Below are 19,424 nucleotides of genomic sequence, written 5' to 3'. Positions count from 1 at the left end.
TTTGCTTAGGTAATGCTGTTTGTAACTTTTTGCTTACTCACAAAAGTCACACAAAAAAGTGCTTAGGCGCATGTGCGACTTTTGTACGCAAAAAAAAAAAAGGCTCTAAATATCTTAACAATCATAAAATGTCTGAGGAATTATAAAATGTTACAGCCTTGGATTGCTTGCACTCTACCTTAATGCCTAAATCTCAAAATGTCGGAGGGTGTGAAATATATCAATATGTGTGCCCAGGTTACTTAAAGGGGCATTCCCACAATTTACAGTTATCCCCTATATATAGGATAGTAGATATCTAGGTGATCGGTGTTTGTCCAAATGCTGGTACCGCCACCAAGCACCAGAACGGAGGAGAAATGTCCCCGGCAATGAAAGGAGTAGACTGCATATGCTCTATTCCTTGTCTATGGAACAATGCTCAGCAAAGTTCGAAAGCCAGCCTAGGCAATAGCTTTAAGTTGTGGGAATTCCCCTTTGAGCAGTTGCATAAAACATACATTGTTTGATAGCATGTTAACTAAACTAAAACTGAAAGGCCAGTCCATCTGGTTAGAATGGAGAAAGTAATCTCATATGAAGAAAGAGAAAACATATAATCTAGGAAGAATGTTAAATGACTATAGAATTGTTTATTCTCATAACAAAGCATGGTCATTTTAAGGATAACACAAAGACACGATGACAAAGTTTTTACATCCTAGTTTTTTGTTAATAGAAAACTGTAAAATTGTATAGATGTTCCATCAAAAACATTTGATAACATTGTAATATTCCATTGTAGTTACAGAATACCACTTATTGAGCCAACACTTTACTCAATTGGTATTCAAAGAGTGATGCCAAGCAATATGCCACTTCCTTGTGTCATGTACTGAATACCATTGGATAATAAAATGACTCAAAGAGCTGTCGTGTCACTAGTCAACAGCTTAAACAGGTTATCAGGGGAAGTATTTTTATGTATGAAAGTAGTTAGGGAGTCAAGAAAAAAACTTGTACTCACTTTCTGCCGATTCCCAACCAGTGTCAGCCCTTCCTGTTCTCCATTCCGACAAATCATTGGCTGTGGCAGGTCACCATTACAGTCAGTGATTGGCTAACAGAGCAGTAAGAGACTGGCAGCAGGTACCTGTACTATTGTGGGATCAACAGCAGATGAGTACATGTTTTTGTTATTTATTTTCCTGACACTTTGAGCACTTTTCAACATCAAAATATTTCTCCAGATAAACTTTTTAAGATTAAGCGGAATTTTTGAATGGTTCTTCTACTCCAGGACTTCTTCGGCCGAGGTTTACCATCTCCATTATCTCCATTATCTCCCTATAGGGAAATTGTGTAAAGTGCCATACGCCTGTCCTTCAGGCAATAGAGAAGAAATGTGCAACTATATTGAGCACCAGCACTCTCATCATTGAGATGACTCTTAATCCAAAGTCATAAGAGACTGTAGCTTAAAACTAGCTTGACGTTGACTGCAGATCACATAATACAGTTAAATTCTTTTTCATAAATTTGCTATTTATTAAGTTTGTATTTGAATTATTCCCATAGAAACATGCAGGAATCGGAGCATTGAAAGCTCAATAGTCAGTACCGAATTCTCTTCATATACCCTCTACTCAATTCTTTTTACATTTCATGACTTTACAAGTAATTTTTTTTTTTTATTATTATTGCCGAAAGTATAATCTCCTGTGAGAGCAGGGGGCTCCTTTATAGAGGCTTTTATACAATAATATATGAACATTTTTGGTAAGTGCAAACTTAGCCATACTATATGGTAATGCCATATATTAAAAAAATTAAACTTTATTTTTTAAATATATCTGCTCTCTAACAAAATACATATCATTCTCAGATACCCTTACAAGCCAACCTAAGTCTACCCCAGTACAGATCAGGCATGGCAAACAGTACTATTAATTGAGTCCCAATGTACTCTAGATAATGTGGATTTTGGGGGATTTGGATTATGTGATACAGCAAGTAAAGTGCACTCTAGATAGTTCATTTTTGGCATGCCTCATCACACCTCGCTTTCTCATAACTCTAACAACTGATGCATGGAGACATTTTTATTCCTCCTAAAACAAGCATATCTTTAAAAAAACCTAAAAATTGGGACCCTGTGATCCCGTAAGAAGGCTTTGTGTTGAGTAAATTTCTCAGGAAGCCTTTACTTATGGATTAGCTCATTTCAAGATACTTACAGTAACTCCATCTTGAAGGTTAAAATAGTGAAATTCACAAGGAAAGAGGAAGGTTTCCTAGAAAGTGTGCTCCGATATTTCTTGCAAGCAGTACACAAAAAGTAGAACATTTCCTTTTTACAGAAAAGTAGAAAAAGCTTAAATATAACCGAAAAAGGGGGTTAAAGTATGTCTATGTACAAACAGATATTGCAAAAATGGTAAATTAGATATGATGCTAAAAAGGCACAGCTTTCCCTTCCTTAAATACACTGTAAACAGTTCAGAATCCATGCAAAACATTTTCACTTTACAAAAAAAAAAAAAAAAAAAAATTACCTTATTTAGACAAAGATAGTACTTAAATATTCTCCATCAAAATAGAATTCTTCCAAAAATACTTTCCTATGCTTTCCATTCATCTGTAGATTGTTTGTCTCATTTACAAAATTACCATACATTGTTTTTGATCCAGGTCCTTCACAATTTATACATATACAGCAATATACAGTACAGCATGGACTGCGTAAAGCCAGCACAATATAACTCATAGAAAATCCAGACAGGGGCATTTAGTTTAACATCTTTCTATCTTGCTTTTAATTTAAATAAATGTCTACATTACACACCACTAGGGTTTGTGGGCAAATTGCTGCATGCGTATATAGCAGAGGAAATCTGCACTGTGCCCTGGGGTGCACTGCTCACAGCGCCCATTTCAACTCTCTATCTCTGCAGCAACCGTAAAAATAAAAAATGGCCACGACCTTCATCCTGCAACAAGATAACATGGGACAACTAATGCCACAAATGGGTAGTGATATTCAACATCAAATGTTCCTTAATATTTTATACAATAGCTTTTTATTTTTATTTTTGATACAAGAAAAGAATATTTAATGCCCCATAATGACCAAACACGTCGTGTGCAAACCAAGAATAACCTTTTAAAAAGTCTTTCTGAGTCCATGAACCCGATTAAAACAAACAAAACCAGAAACTCCATGGCATATTTGAAAATTTCATTGTTAAAATATCAAAATGAATCAGTTATTGACTAGATATGGCTTTTTATCCATAGGAATAGGAGTAATTTTCAAGCGCTTGGGGTGCTGGCAGCAGCTCTCTTTATTCCTGGCATGTCTTCTGTGCCCAAACAGTGCCATTTCTTTTTTATCATTTTATATTTTGTCCTTGTCTTTGAAAGAAAAGTGTCAGTTCTTGGAACCAGCTTAGGTATGGAACATCAGAGGAAACTTAAGGCAAAGTTCTCCCGTAAGACTCTTCCAGTTACTTTCTATGAAAGTACAAAGGTTTAGCGTTCCCGGATTCCACCTTTGGTAGTTGATCACTTATGATTTCCACAAGCATTGCAGGAAACTCTACTTTGAGTGCCTGAGATTCCCTAAATGTGTAGAAGCAGAACTCCAATAAATCGCTGACCACCTGTAATAAAAGGATACACAATTGTTAAAATGGGACAAAAGAGACATTGCTGTTATATTTTCATACACATAGATACTGGTACTGTCACCCAGGTTGCATGGCATAGAAAATGATAGGACAATATCCCAAATCTATAGTATAATGTAACAAAGTGATGGCATTCGGTTTTAAGGCAAGGGGAAGATGTCCACGTCTCATCTGAATTCAGGGTTGGTTGGTGGGGGGGACAGGATCTCCAGGAGTAACATGAATTTACCATTGCCCTAGAAAAAATGAGTTAAAGGGGTACTCCGGTGGAAAACTTTTTTTTTTTAATCAACTGGTGCCAGAAAGTTAAACAGATTTGTAAATTACTTCTATTAAAAAATCTTAATCCTTCTAGTACTTATTAGCTGCTGAATACTACAGAGGACATTCTTTTATTTTTGGAACACAGAGCTCTCTGCTGACATCATGATCACAGTGCTCTCTGCTGACACCTCTGTCCATTTTAAGAACTGTCCAGAGTAGAATAAAATCTCCAAAGCAAACATATGCTGCTCTGGACAGTTCCTAAAATGGACAGAGATGTCAGCAGAGCACTGTGTTCCAAAAAGAAAAGAATGTCCTCATTAGCTGCTGAATACTACAAAGTACTAGAAGGATTAAGATTTTTTATTATAGGCTGAGCCCACTGTCATGTAAGAAGCCGGCCAGAGCTCCTTATGTGACAGTGGGCTCAGCCTATCACCGGTGATACGCTGACGACTCTCTGCGGCGTCCCAGTCCACAGGAAGTTGAATGAGGTTAGCACCGTTGGACCGTGAGGCCTGTGCCGGACCAACAGGGGCATGTAGGAAGGTGAGTTAAAGTTTATTTTGTTTATTTTTGAGGCCCGGGCACAGGAATATATAAAAGTCTTGCACTACAGTTGTCCTTTAAGAGGTTAAAGACTATACAAAAGAGGACATCTGTGTACACTTAAAATGTCAGGAATTCCAATGCTTTTCCACAGTATTGGTGTAAAAAACTGCCGCTTTTTTATTTTTACTAATTTTACGGCAGTATTTTTGTTTTTATTTTTATTTTACACTATTTTACAATGTGAACTTAGCCTTAGTAGCTGTACCGGAAGGTAGAGTAGTAGTATATCTAGCTACTGCATTTGTAATAAAGATAATTATAGTAGAACAAAGAGAAGTAATCATAAGAATCAATAAAGTACAGTAGTTATCATAGAAATAGTAACAGATGTAAGAGATTGTAATAAATAGTTTACCAGTATTTAGATAAAATACATTTCTTATCTTTCTTGAACATAAATAGAAAAACAGACTTCCCAGAATTATTATTATTATTTTTTTTTTTTACAAATGCTTTATATGAAAGGACATGGCATGTAAAATGCATAAAACGTTCAATTCGGTCATGTTGTATATACATGCATTCCCAGCTTCCTTCTTCATTATAGAGGCAATGACGAAATGTAATTTCTGGATGTATGACTAACACGCTTGCCTTGCCAGACAAGAATCTCCCTTGACACATGCTCCTTCCTTATATGCACGTGTTCACAATGACTGCTCACACCCACACAGCACCATACAGAACAGTACTCTCACTGTCTTCCATTTCTAATATATTCATACAAAGCGCGGGTGAGTGGGCATGACCATTCCTACATTACCTTCCAGAGACAGACACCTCTTCCGAATGTGAAAAAATAATACAGGAATGGGGAATAGTCCTAACACGCAACTGATACATATTTCTCATTACATCACAGAGGCAAGGGAAGGTGCAGATAGACTGCTTAATGCTAATTTTATGCCTCCTTATATTAGTACCTTGAATATACGTCCCCTAGTAACCTTGGCTCCGTTAAAATGGTATATACTAGGGTTAATATATATATAGTCCCCAAGGAGAGCAGCACACCTAGATGTATGGATGCAGGCTGCATGCGGACCCCAGATTCTGGTCCAAAATGATAAAAAAAAAAAACGAATGAGCAGCAGCACTCCAAACTTGTGAGGCAAATGGTGGTCTTTATTCAGACAAGAACGTGTGTGACGTTTCCGCTTGCTCACAAAGCGCTTGAAAATGGCTTGGTGAGCAAGCCGAAACATCACACACATTGTTGTCTGAATAAAGACCACCATTTGCCTCACAAGTTTGGAGTGCTGCTGCTAATTTGTTTATATATATATATATATATATATATATATATATATATATATATATATATATAAAGTCATATTCTGATGAATGATCTTAGAGCAGTAATAACATGGGTGGGGGACCAATATACTTTCTGTAATAGTTATTTCGATTTTATATTCCTATAATTATAGGTATCCAGCCTGGGAGGATATCACCTTGGCTATAGCTGCTTTGTTAATTATTGAACATCACTTCTTCTAAACCTGTGCTACTTAGCCATGACGCAGGAGGTGGCACCTGTCTGCACCCAATAAATGGGCAGAAAATTGGCATTGAAGAACATCTGATTACACAATGCTACCTTAGGCAAACAGAGAGGGTCTAAGAAAGAATGTGCTGACGCCCCACCATAGTGTAAATGGTTGCATCAATTATTTCCCTATAATACAATTAGTAATATAACAACTTTCATGAGGCTAAATTTAGAGCTGAAAGAAATTTGGAAATTATCCAATGTAATTGCTGACATTTCTCATTTTGTCTCTTAAGTTTTGGCATTTTCCAGTGAGCTGATTAATAGAATTACACAGTGTGAGATTTCCTTGATAAGTGTTCATGTAAGATACGACAGGCAGTTCAATGAGACATTATAAGCAACAGAACCCTTGTATTCATACTAGGGCAACTTCCTTCATCCAGCAGCCTGTGAATCATGGACCACTTTGTAATTGTTTTTACACAGAGGCCGACTGTGCAACCTGCTAGCCATTTTCTATCATGGAGGAAGATGTGTCTGTATATATATATATATATATATATATATATATATATATATATATATCTCCAAGAAATATAAATGTATTGTATATATATAATATATATACAAGAAAATAAAATGCATAGATGGCCAGGGTCCATCAGAGCTAGCTGTTTTATTCTAGCTTACTAAGTAGGATCCTAAAAGTAGGCAAATATACTGTATACAACAGCCATAACACTGAACAGGGTATATGAACAAGTGTTTTCTTAGATAACCCCTTTAATCATGATTACAACATTGTCCAAAAAGTCCTACTTTATTTTGTAGGGCAAAGCTAGGTATACATTGTTGTTGTGCTCCGTCCTATTCTGGGTCCGTTCTGCAATTTTTTCTACAACGCGTCGTTCTGCAATAGTGCATTCACTATTTTTTTTTTCTCTGCTAAACTCCCATAGTTATGATGGACTTGCCGATGGAGCTCCACATAGCGGAGCCCGATGACAATGTGAATTTAGCCTTAGTCAACTTGATGCTGCCCAGTGGATAAGACCGCAGTATCTGTAATTCAGTAAAGGGGGTGCTTTATACTAACATTTGCTCTTATTTAATTTAATAGGTTTTAGAGACCTAAAGATATACAGTCATGGCCGTAAATGTTGGCACCCCTGAAGTTTTTCAAGAAAATGAAGTATTTCTCACAGAAAGGGATTGCAGTAACACATGTTTTGCTATACACATGTTTATTCCCTTTGTGTGTATTGGAACTAAGCCAAAAAGGGAGGGAAAAAAGCAAATTGGACATAATGTGACACCAAACTCCAAAAATGGGCTGGACAAAATGATTGGCACCCTTAACTTAACTTAATATTTGGTTGCACACCCTTTGGGAAAAAAAAAAATCAGTCGCTTCCTATAACCATCAATAAACTTCTTACACCTCTCAGCCGGAATGTTGGACCACAATGTTGGACCACACTGGAGTTGGACTGTTCCAGGTCTCTCTTACAGCAATTTTAAGATCACTCCACAGGTATTCAATGGGATTTAGATCTGGACTCATTGCTGGCCACTTCAGAACTCTCCAGCGGTTTTGTTGCCATCCATTTTTGGGGGCTTTTTGATGTATGTTTGGGGTCATTGTTCTGCTGGAAGACCCAAGATCTTGGACACAAACCCAGCTTTCTGACACTGGGCTGTACAGTATGACCCAAAATACGTTGGTAATCCTCAGATTTCATGATGCCTTGTACACATTCAAGACACCCAGTGCCAGAGGCAGCGAAACAACCCCAAGTGTATAGCAAAACATGTTACTGTAATCCTTTTCTGTGAGAAATACTAAATTTTCTGGAAAAATATCAGGAGTGCCAACATTTACGACCATGACTGTACATTGTTGACAACTATTTACTTTAAAATATAATGTTATTTACTATATACTGTGTGCCTTGTCAATATGCTGTCTCCATAAACAGTTTCAAGGGGTTCTTTTTACATCCAGGTTATGTTCAGGTTTAATCACATGATACGGATAATACTAGCAGAGAAGGTATAAAAGACAGATACTGCGTCTTCTCTTTTTAAAATCCGCTCCAAGTTTTTATCAATTTTTAAAACCAGTACATGTATGGTCACCCTGATAACAATAAATCCAGAAATTTCCAGGAGGATTAACAGAGGAAGCGATGCACCTGCAATGTATTTATGGATAAAGAAGATATTTACTAAAACTCGCATCATGGGAGCTGATAGGTCCTCATTATAGAAGCACAGCCACCTCTTCAGCCAATGGAGCTACAAAACACCTTCCTTGTGTCAGCCGCTCTAATATTCGTAAGCTTGAGACAGGCAAAACTTTCCAACAATGAATGGGACTAAGTGCGACAGACTACAACAAATATTGTATAGTTAGAAAATAACAGGATCAGCTTTTCTTCAGTATTGTCACTCGTATTTCACTCTTTTAAAGCGGTAGCAGGAAACCTTACATAAAGAGCGGCCCAACTCTCCTTCCCACATCAGTCACAAATAAGTCATTATTATCTCATCACACATCTATCTACCTTTCTCACGAACAGGAAGCATGAGTCACCCTGGCAAATTGCAAGCATACAATATCATTTTTTTATTGATTTGCTTGAAATATTATGTATTATTTAGGTATCTTTCCACTGTATTTATATGACAACAGTACAAAAGGTGCCTTCTCGAAGAAATCTGCCAAGGGTAAAGCTAGTAATTTCTTCACATCTTTGTTCAATTCACTTAGTATCCTAGCTCTTAAGAAATAATAAGTGAAAAATCTGGCACCTTCTTAAAGTCACTTGGTGGCAAACAATTTATAGGAAATATAGAGCTTTTTAGAGCTCAAGGTGTAGTTTAAAATGAAATTGTAATAAGATAAACAAGAACCCATTATATATTCAGGGCACATCTAGTTACATTTCTTATACTAATGGTGGCCATATTTTCCTGAAAACTTAGTATAACTTGGTATATAAATCAAATCAGATAAGTAAGCCCTGTATAAGCCCCTACTGATAACAATACAGATACATTTATTTTTAAAGGGAACCGGCTGCAAAATGCAATCTATACTGTAGTCAGCGTGTATAGATTTCAATATAGAGTTTTGTGGGAAAAGATTCAGAATAACTTGTATTCTATTTATCTTAATCTCTGATCATTCTATGCATAGTCCAGTGGGCGGTCCTATCCAGTGATTTGCAGCCTTTCCTGTCTGAGGTCACATACAAAGAAATCTCTCAATCACAGATAGAACCGCCTACTGGACTCCTAAGCCTAGAAAGAGCAGGAATTTCGACTCCCATTTGACTTATGCTGTGGCCCAGAGATATATAACTCCCTGTGTACGCACTGTACAATACTGATATGATTACAAGTTTATATTAAGATTAAACACCTATCACAGAATATGTAATCAGTATCTAATTGAAAGGTATCTGACTGCTGGGACCCCCACCAATCACAAGAATGAGGGTCCCTTGTAACCTATGTGAACAGAGGAGCAGTGCGTATTTACAATCGCCATTCCATTCACTCACTTTAGGTGTGCCAAGGACAGCCAAGTTCACTACCCCCACTGTGCATAAGTGACAAGTTTAATGCTTTGGATAACCCTTTTTAAAGTGTCCCTGTCATTTAAACAAAAAAGAAAAAACACTGAAATGTCACAGAGATATGTCAAAAGTTTGAGATTTCCACCAAACATTAGAACGAGTGGAGAGAAGGCATGGTCCACCTCTTGAACACATGAGTCCATCCATATTATGAAAAGTAGCTGACTCCCTATAAAGCATTAATCCATCCCCTGTGCATTGTTGATTCCCTATGTGACATTTTATTATAATTGCAGTCTACAAGTGCTGGGTAATGCTGCTGTTCACAGATGATGTTGAAACCAATTTTGGCATCAAATCCTTAAAAAGGGACAATAAAAAAAGGGACTTTGTTTAGTTAATTGCATCACATAGGACATAATGTTTAGCCAAAAACCTAAGGCTCTTCCCACATCTAAATATTGGCTGACACCAGTGAGCACATGATGCCACTCTTCAAGCACACTGCAGTTGGCAAAGCCAGTTTAATAAAATTGGGCACCACAAATAACCTATTAAAGTTCTAAAAAGAAACCAAAAATATCCAATAGGAAACTTTAAATAAGAACAACAGAGAAATGCAGAAATGAAAGTCCAGTCCAGAATTTACTATAATGAGGCCAGAGTCATCCCAAGGCTTACCCATATGCGGTGCTGGTAGAATGGCTGGGCATGATGCTGGGTGTGATGCCCACCCATTCTACCGGCACCGCATTAAGCCTTGGGATGACTCTGACCTCATTATAGTACATTCTGGACTGAACTTTTAACACTGCGTAGGACTTTGCATGTCGGGCTAACCAGGAGGCTCAGTCCAATGGCTTGGCTCTCTTTCTATTTACTCTTCTCTCTGAATTCTGACCAGGCTTTTGTCTGAGTATTTCTTTGGATTGCCATCTGCTGGATTTTACATTGTATCTCCTGACTTCCCTATTTTTTCTGTTCTGTTACCTGTGGTCCCTCCTAATTATCTGTCTTGGTCATGTTCTTATTTATGTATTAGGATTCTTTTGACTTTAATGTATATTCTGACAATGTAGCACTGACCCATGATAATTTGTTTCTCTCTTGCCTAGGAGCTCCGCCAGCCAGCGGCTACTCTGCAGACACATCCTGGCAATATGAGGAAGTGAGGCCAAGATTCCTTTATAGGGGTGAAGGGGTGGGGGCCAAGGATGATTGGAAGTACAAATGCAAGACAGGTCATCCATAATATCATTATACAGTATTCATACACTGTAAGGGGCTCTCAGTGACTGAATTTGACAGGAAATCTAATAAGTGTCAGCTCAGTAAGATCTCACTGTATTGAAGGAATTATCATATTTATGTCAAACTCCTTTAACTGTCAGCAGAATACAGGCTGTTTATGGAAGCCAATGTCTGCTGCTTTATAGATACAATTTAAACAGACTTATAATGGTGATCTCAAAACAGTCATTTGGACCTAATAGAAAAGTTTCTCTGCTTAGGATTTCTAAGGGCAAAATGGAAAGCTGCTTATTAAAATCATCATCTTCTATTTGTCGGACCCTGCTGCTGCTGCGAGGAAGATATATGGCCAGATGTGGCTTTCCCAGTCACTGTCTGCTGAATGCTTTGGGATAGAGAAGCTGTGCTGACTTTTTAAAATGATTGTGTTAGTGAGACTTCTTCTCTAGGCTGCGTTTCAGATTGGCAGTTTTTGTGCCAAAGCCAGAAGTGTATTTAAAAGGAATGCAAAATATAAAGGGAAGACTTACACCTCTCCTTCCTTATGGAACTAAGACTTTGGCTCAAAATCGGAAGTGGTAGTTTATAAAAAAAAAAAAAACTGGTGGAAAAACTGCTTTAGGGTGCGTTCCCACCTGGCGTATGCGCAGCGTATTTCACGCTGCGCAAAATTTACAGCAGCAGCAGGAAATACGCTGTGTATTCCTTGCTCACTATACACACAGGGCTTTCCGGCGGCAGCCCTTTGTGTGCAGTGAGTTTTGTAGGCAGAGCCACACATCTCAGTCACGTCGGCACACGGCCCCACCTCCAAAACTCACTACACACATAGGGCTGCCGCCGGAAAGCCCTGTGTGTATAGTGAGCAAGGAATACGCAGCGTATTTCCTGCTGCTGCTGTAAATTTTGCGCAGCGTGAAATACGCTGCGTATATGCCAGGTGGGAATGCACCCTTAAAGGGGTAATCCAGAGAAAAACATTTTTTTTACATCAACTGATGCCAGAAAGTTAAACAGATTTGTAAATTACTTCTATTTAAAAATATTAATCCTTCCAGTACTTATTATCTGAGGTATACTACAGTTGTGCAGTCCTTTCCAGTCTGACCACAGTGCTCTCTGTTGATACCTCAGGAACTGTCCAGAGCAGGATAGGTTTGCTATGGGATTTGCTTCTACCCTTGTATAGTTCCTGACACAGACAGAGGTATAAGCAGAGAGCGCTGTGGCCAGACTGGAAAGAACTACACAACTTCCTGGGGATCATGCAGCAGCTGATAAGTACTGGAACAATTAAGATATTTAACTATAAATAATTTACAAATCTGTTTAACTTTCTGGCACAAGTTATTTTAGAAACATTTTTTCCTTTAAATCAAGTATGTAAAAACTGATGGCTTTGGCACCAGATAGGCCATCAATATTAGATGAGTGGACATTGATCCCAGCAGCCCTGCCAATCAGCTGTTTGAAGAGGCGGCAATGCTCACAGGCCACAGCCTCTAAGTTATTTAAAGGAGTACTCCGCTGCCCTGCTTCCGGAGCTCCGCTCCCCAACGTCCGGAAGTTTATTGTTCCGAACGCTGTGTGCGGGCTTCCATGTTCAGGGCCGCTCCTCGTGACGTCACGCTGGCCCCCTCGCGCCCCCTTCCCATAGACTTTCATTGAGGGGGCGGGCGTGACGTCACGAGGGGCGGCCCTGAACATTGAAGCCTGCACACAGTGTTCGGAACAATAAACTTCGGGGAGCGGAGCTCCGGAAGCAGGGCAGCGGAGTACCCCTTTAATAGCGCTTGTCCATGAATCGCCAATAATATCAATGTAAAAAAAAAAAAAATTATAATTTGTTACAAAATATCCCATTGTGTTCTCGCACATCTGTTAGTCACTGGAAGATGAGACAGGAGTGAATTATAAGGTAGGAAAGTCAAGTGATCTTACCAGCAGCTGGACTTAATTAAGCATGTATTTGTAACAATATTTATATGTACAGTATTTTCACGTCTTACGAATGTTAACAACCTGCTATATAACTGTTCAGCAATCATTTATACAAATACATAGGCTCATGTAAAAGGACCCTTTTTTGGTGCTGTATATTTGCATTTGACATCCTAGCAGCACTATCAATATAATATTCTAGCTTTTCAGACAAAAGGGTATTTCTTAACTTTGTATTATTCTAACTCTAATACGTTTTTAAGCAATCTTTGATATTGTTTATGTCTGAATCTCATGTATTTAGAGACCCTTAAAAATACAACCATACATACAGAAATCTCTATATCAGTGGCCTCCAACCGGCAGACCTCCAGATGTTGCAAAACTACAACTCCCAGCATGCCCGGACAGCCAACGGCTGTCCGGGCATGCTGGGAGTTGTAGTTTTGCAACATCTGGAGGTCTGCAGATTGAAGACCGCTGCTCTATATTTTAAAAACAATGTAGGGGTAATGAATCCTGCAAAAAAAATGTTTTCCTTACAATGCTAAAGATTAACTTAAAGGCAGAAATAAAAAAAAGGAGGGGCGCTCTCTGAGATGATGTATTGAGGGGGGGGGAGGGACCCAACTCACCACCTTGTGTTGGGTTCCGCAGTGGTCCGCTAAGATATTCCCAGCAAAGCAAAACAGGACCCTGTGAGGGGTATTTGGTGAGTGGGATGTGTGCAGCCTGCTCACTTTCCCCTTTTCATATCTCCAAGAGTATGGAAATGTGGATGCAAAGAGGACAGAAGAAAAGAGAGAATTGGGTGGAGCGCTTCTGCTGGTAAAGAACAGGACTCAACAGCCACGGTTGCACAGGACAAGAATTTATTGTAATGGAAATTATTGGACAACGCGTTTCAGCGCTAACATGCGCCTTCCTCAGGTCCACAAAGATCAAATAAGTGTGGCCTGGTGGTGTTTGCTGTGCAGTAGTGGCATCTACTGCATAGCAAACACCACCAGGATGCACTTATTTGATCTTTCGGGACCTGAGGAAGGCTCATGTTAGCGCTGAAACGCGTTGTCCAATAATTTCCATTTCAATAAATTCTTGTCCTGTGCAACCGTGGCTGTTGAGTCCCGTTCTTTACCAGCAGAAGCGCTCCACCCAATTCTCTCTTTTCTTCTGTCCTCTTTGCAAAGATTAACTTAGAAATTTCATTTTTTCCTGTTTACCTTTCAGTATAAACTAAGGCACAGAGTTCTACCCACCCTAAAATTCACTGGAATATCAAACTCAAGCAACAGGGCTTTTATTTTTGAACGTGTGTTGTATGAAAAGATGCATGTGACCTTTTAACTATTGCTGACATTTTTACATGATGGGACATGTAGTAATAGTAATAATACTATAATACTGTAGTAATAGTAATAATACTATAATACTTACTGTAGTAATAGTAATAATACTATAATACTTACTGTAGTAATAGCAAAAGAAGTTATGTAAGTTTTACTGTGACTGCAAATGTCATGCAACTGGCACAAGGCTGTGGAATAGCTCAGTTTATCTAAATGGTGTTTGTAAATTAATTATATTTTTTTGCAGGGAGTTTATCTCATGTATAAAAACAAAGCTTATAAAAAAAATACATATGATACATGTAGATATAAAAGGGACATATGAGATATAAAAGGGACATTTGTAAGTCCGTATTGGATTACTACTCAACCTGTCCGCAATATGTAGCAGCTTAAACTGCATAATACTTCACAGCAAATGTAAATGACTGACAACAGATCATGTTAACATTACAATATAAAACTGCTCACAAGTGCTGCAAAAAACCACCACTAGAGGTCACTCTACCAGTATATCAGACACGTCAGTGAGCAGCCACATGGAACTTGTTGAGCTGCATACACACATGGAGAGCAGTATCTCTGTACACATGACCACTACTCATAGAAGATAGACAGTCACAGTGTGAATAAATAATCTTTATGTAACATTAACCCCTCTATGTTATGTTTATGAGGATAAGAACTGATCAACTAGGGAAAAATAAAACAAGTTATCATTTAAATGTGCATGCAGTTTTTTGCTTGTTTATATATATATATATATATATATATAGTATAAATAAACATTATCAAAGTTGTAAAATTACTTTGCCTCTTCTCTTTTTTCTTGCAAAATTACGCATGATTATGAAATGCTGCTTTGTGAGGGTATTATGCTTAAAGGGGTACTCCGGTGAAAACCTTTTTTCTTTTAAATCAACTGGTGGCAGAAAGTTAAACATATTTGTAAATTACTTCTATTAAAAAATCCTAATCCTTCCAGTACTTATTAGCTGCTGAATGCTACAGAGGAAATTCCTTTCTTTTTGGAACACTGATGACATCACGAGCACAGTGCTCTCTGCTGACATCTCTGTCCATTTTAGCAACCATGCATAGCAAATGTATGCTAAGGGCAGCATGGTGGCTCAGTGGTTAGCACTGCTGCCTTGCAGTGCTGGGGACTCGGGTTCAAATCCTACTAAGGACAACAATAAATAAAGTGTTATTATTATAATAACCTCAGCAGAGAGAACTGTGCTTGTGATGTCATCAGAGAGCATTCCAAAAACAAAAGAATTTCCTCTGTAGTATTCAGCAGCTAATAAGTACAGGAAGGATTAAGATTTTTTAATAGAAGTAATTTACTAATATGTTTAACGTTCTGCCACCAGTTGATTTAAAAGAAAAAAGGTTTTCACTGGAGTACCCCTTTAAGAAGCATCGTGGAGAATTTATGAAGACATTTAGGGCTTTCTTTGCTGTACAAGTGTCACGAATTTTGTTGCATGTGCTCTGTTGCACAAAAAAGTGTGCGAGTTTTGATGTCTCTAAATAAAAAGCATTTTTCCAGTAACTACCTTGTGTACGCTTTTCTTTTAACTTTGCAATGGTTACTAATTTACGTGTGACAAGTCTATATTTGTCTCCTTAAAAGGGTACTCCGGTGGAAAACTTTTTTTTTTTTTTTTTTTTTTTAATGAACTGGTGCCAGAAAGTTAAACAGATTTGTAAATGACTTCTATTAAAAAATCTTTATCCTTCCAGTACTTATTAGCATCTGTATGCTACAGAGGAAATTCTTTGCTTTTTGAATTTCTTTTTTGTCTTGTCCACACTGCTCTCTTCTGACACCTCTGTCCATGTCAGGAACTGTCCAGAGCAGCATAGGTTTGCTATGGGGATTTTCTCCTGCTCTGGACAGTTCCTCATATGGGCATCAGGTGACAGCAGAGAGCACTGTGGACAAGACAAAAAAGAAATTCAAAAAGAAAAGAATTTCCTCTGTAGCATACAGCTGCTAATAAGTACTGGAAGGATAAATATTTTTTAATAGAAGTAATTTACAAATCTGTTTAACTTTCTGGCACCAGTTGATTAAAAAAAAAATGTTTTCCACCGGAGTACCCCTTTAAAAGTCCCATAGGCCTTAAAAAGTCTTACAACTACACCAAGTCAAACATGGTTTACCAAAAAGGCATACAAAAGTGAACCAAAAAAATCTAAAAACTGTCATGTTTTGTTAATGGTTGCTAATGCTTTTCTGTTTTGTAACCCTTGTCATGAAGGTCTAAATATGTGTCAAATATTTTTTTGTTGCCTTACAACATACCACTAAATGAGGAACCTATTGCCATTCTCTTTTCAGTATGGAAGATTCCGGGTAGCATATTGTAACACACACTTTGCCCAAATATACACATTTACACATTATTTTGTTGCTGGTACATCTTCATGTAGTTGAAGTGACCAATGCAGGTTTGGTGTGAACTTCTAGTCTGCATTGGTGTAATGTATAGTCAGTGGTTGTTGGCTTTTGTGACGAATAACACCCCCCAGGTTGCATCAAAAGTTGTCCCTAGGTCAGAATCTAACCCCATCATGCTGCCTAGCTTACCCACTGTGGAATGTAACGGCAGCACTCCAGGTGGAGGGATATCCTTCCTGAGCTATCACTTTGAGGACACCGCTTTGCTATTCTAGTTTGTATTGTAATATCATGGATCTACTGAGTAGCAGCATAAACTCTTCTATACAGCTCCCTTGGAAGGCTCCGCAGACTCTCCTCACACCGTTTTAGCTAAAGTGGTGTACTAAAGTGATTTTTCACCTGTGATGTATGAGCACCATGGGACTTGTTGATAAATTTCTCGCACACAGCGCACCTCTAAATGGGTAAAAATGGTGTAGGCAAACAGTGTACCAACACCAAAGTTGATGAATCTCCCTCATATGGAGCTTTATATGATGAAGCGGCACATAGAATGTCTATGGAGCTGTAATTTCTTTAACCACGTTCCCCTTTATCTTTGAATAATTCATAAAGATGAACATGTGAAATTTGTATATTGTTATATCAATTTGTTTTAATCAGTTTTTTGCTATCAAAAAGCCAGAATGGATCATAAAGAAAAGTATAAAGAGAGTAATATGTGGATTTAGTAGAATCTGTATAGTGATCTCCAAAGTATAGCAGTAATAGAAGTAACGGCTTAATGTTATCTATTTATTGTCAAAATATTGAAATCACAACAATTAGCGCAGCAGATGTAAGGACCCTTTTATAATGATCCCCAATGAGCGTTCAGAACATTTTCTACAGAAGTGATAATGATAAGAATCGCACCTTCATCTATCCAGACACTGAGCACTTCACTCCACCCTCTATGAGTATCACCCCAATGCAATAGCTTTCTGATGCTTTTATCTAGGATGAATTGCACAACCATCACTATTATGCCAAATAAAGGTAAAACTGGACGTTCCCACACATCTTACCACCTGTCACCTGCTAGGGGGAAGAACTTTTTCGAGTAAAGTATAGGCTCCGGACTAAACAACATCTTTCAGCCATCCTCTCCTCTTTGATGAAGGTGTGGTGGTGGGGAGGGACAATGTTAGATGGAATTGCCCTGCCTTGAGCTCATTCTGAGGTGGGGGTCTATGACATGGAAGGTTGTCACTTTTTTTCCTGTTGACTACCAGTTGACTACTTTTTTCACTTACATTCTGTTTTCTTTTCTCTTTTTTTTGCCCAGTTATGTTTATGGCATTGTTATTGCCTATCTGAGCTGTTTTGATCCTGTTAGTTCTCTTACATGTTCTTTTTTTTCTTATACACCATATGATCTGTTAACTGTTTTTCTACAGCAGGTCTCATTCCGTGGTTGTTATGTTTGTTTATTTTTGTTAAAAAAAATCAAGAATTTGCCTTTTATATATTTCATATACGCCTTCTCTCTTCCAGTGTCAACTTCTAACCACAGAGACTGTACACTACGGCTAGATCAGGTGCAGGTACCCCAAACTTTTGCAAAGAGTTAAATGTGCAGTATAGTTAAATAGAACATTTGCAACCTATTCCTTTCATATAATGTGAACGACTAAGTGCCTGGCACTGTGTAAGGATGATGTGCTTTTAGCAAAATATATCATTGCCAGGGGAATACTGCCTTCTACCTCCCACAGCGCTTCTCAAAGAAAAGGAGTATTAAAAAAAAACCACTCCAGAAAAATAATTCCATATGTAAGTTCTTTAAACAACACCAAGCTGTAGCGTTCCGGCATGTCCTGAAGTGCACTCCTCTCACCCTATGATCGCGTATGAAACATAAATAATGAACACACATTGGAGTCTGAGGTACTCTCGCATGCCAGCAGCAATATAACAAGCCTCGGTACAGTCAAAAGTTGAGCTCAGCATCAAATAAAGTGACCACATCTTGCTTCAACAAGACAGACGCAGATCACTTCTGCCTGCTCCAAGATATAGATTACCACAGTTTTTTTCTGCCCCATAAAAGTAAAACTACATTGAAGTAAAAACAGTTTTAGAACCATGTAGAAGGAAATAAAGAGTCTTAGCACATCATTTCAACTTGGCAACGGCAAGCCATTCAGGTAGCTCAGTCAAAACATCCCCGTCTTGCGTAGTCACAGATTATCTTCTTTCTAGTCTTTTACTATGTACTGCAATATAGCTCAAAAATGGCTACAGGTTCAAAACAATTCACATATTCTTCCAATTATATCAATAATTTTAATAAGCTGCAAATTCCAGATAAGACAAGGTTAGCCAAATATACTCCCAAAACAATATAAAAATCTAATAACACAAAAAAAAACTTATGAAAATATAGCACAAAAGACATCAGTTAAATTAGATACATAGACAAATAAATGATTGTTCTATTCACTGACATCAGCCCCTGTACAATTTCGGCTAAGCCGGTCATGTTGGGTGTGGTGACATCACTATGTTACCCGATCAGCATGCTGATGTCATCTGTAATAACTAAAGGAACCAGAGGGACATCTAGAAATGAATACTTTTCTCTTAACCCCTTAAGGACTCAGCGTTTTTCTGTTTTTGCATTTTCATTTTTTCCTCATCACCCTCTAAAAATCATATAGCTTTCAATTTTGCACATAAAATTCCATTCCATATGATGGCTTATTTTTTGCGCCGCCAATTCTACTTTGCAGTGACATTAGTCATTTTACCCAAAAATCCACGGTGAAACCGAAAAAAAATTCATTGTGCAACAAAATTGAAGAA

General features: G+C 38.0%; 1 protein-coding gene across 2 annotated transcripts in view; it reads right to left on the bottom strand.

Annotated features, from left to right (window-relative positions):
• Positions 1-305: 305 nt before the first annotated feature.
• NR3C2 (nuclear receptor subfamily 3 group C member 2) overlaps positions 306-19,424 on the bottom strand; it is a 351,371-nt gene continuing 332,252 nt past the window's right edge. For both annotated transcript variants that reach the window (XM_056562826.1, XM_056562827.1), the window contains exon 9: positions 306-3,641. In XM_056562826.1, the coding sequence (XP_056418801.1) occupies positions 3,486-3,641 (156 nt within the window). In that variant the 3' untranslated portion in view covers positions 306-3,485. The remainder of the gene's footprint in view (positions 3,642-19,424) is intronic.

This window comes from Hyla sarda, chromosome 1 (assembly GCF_029499605.1).
Source record: "Hyla sarda isolate aHylSar1 chromosome 1, aHylSar1.hap1, whole genome shotgun sequence".
NCBI lineage: Eukaryota > Metazoa > Chordata > Amphibia > Anura > Hylidae > Hyla > Hyla sarda.
The sequence above is the reverse complement of the archived record's forward strand: the minus strand, read 5'-3'. Positions and strand labels throughout refer to the sequence as shown.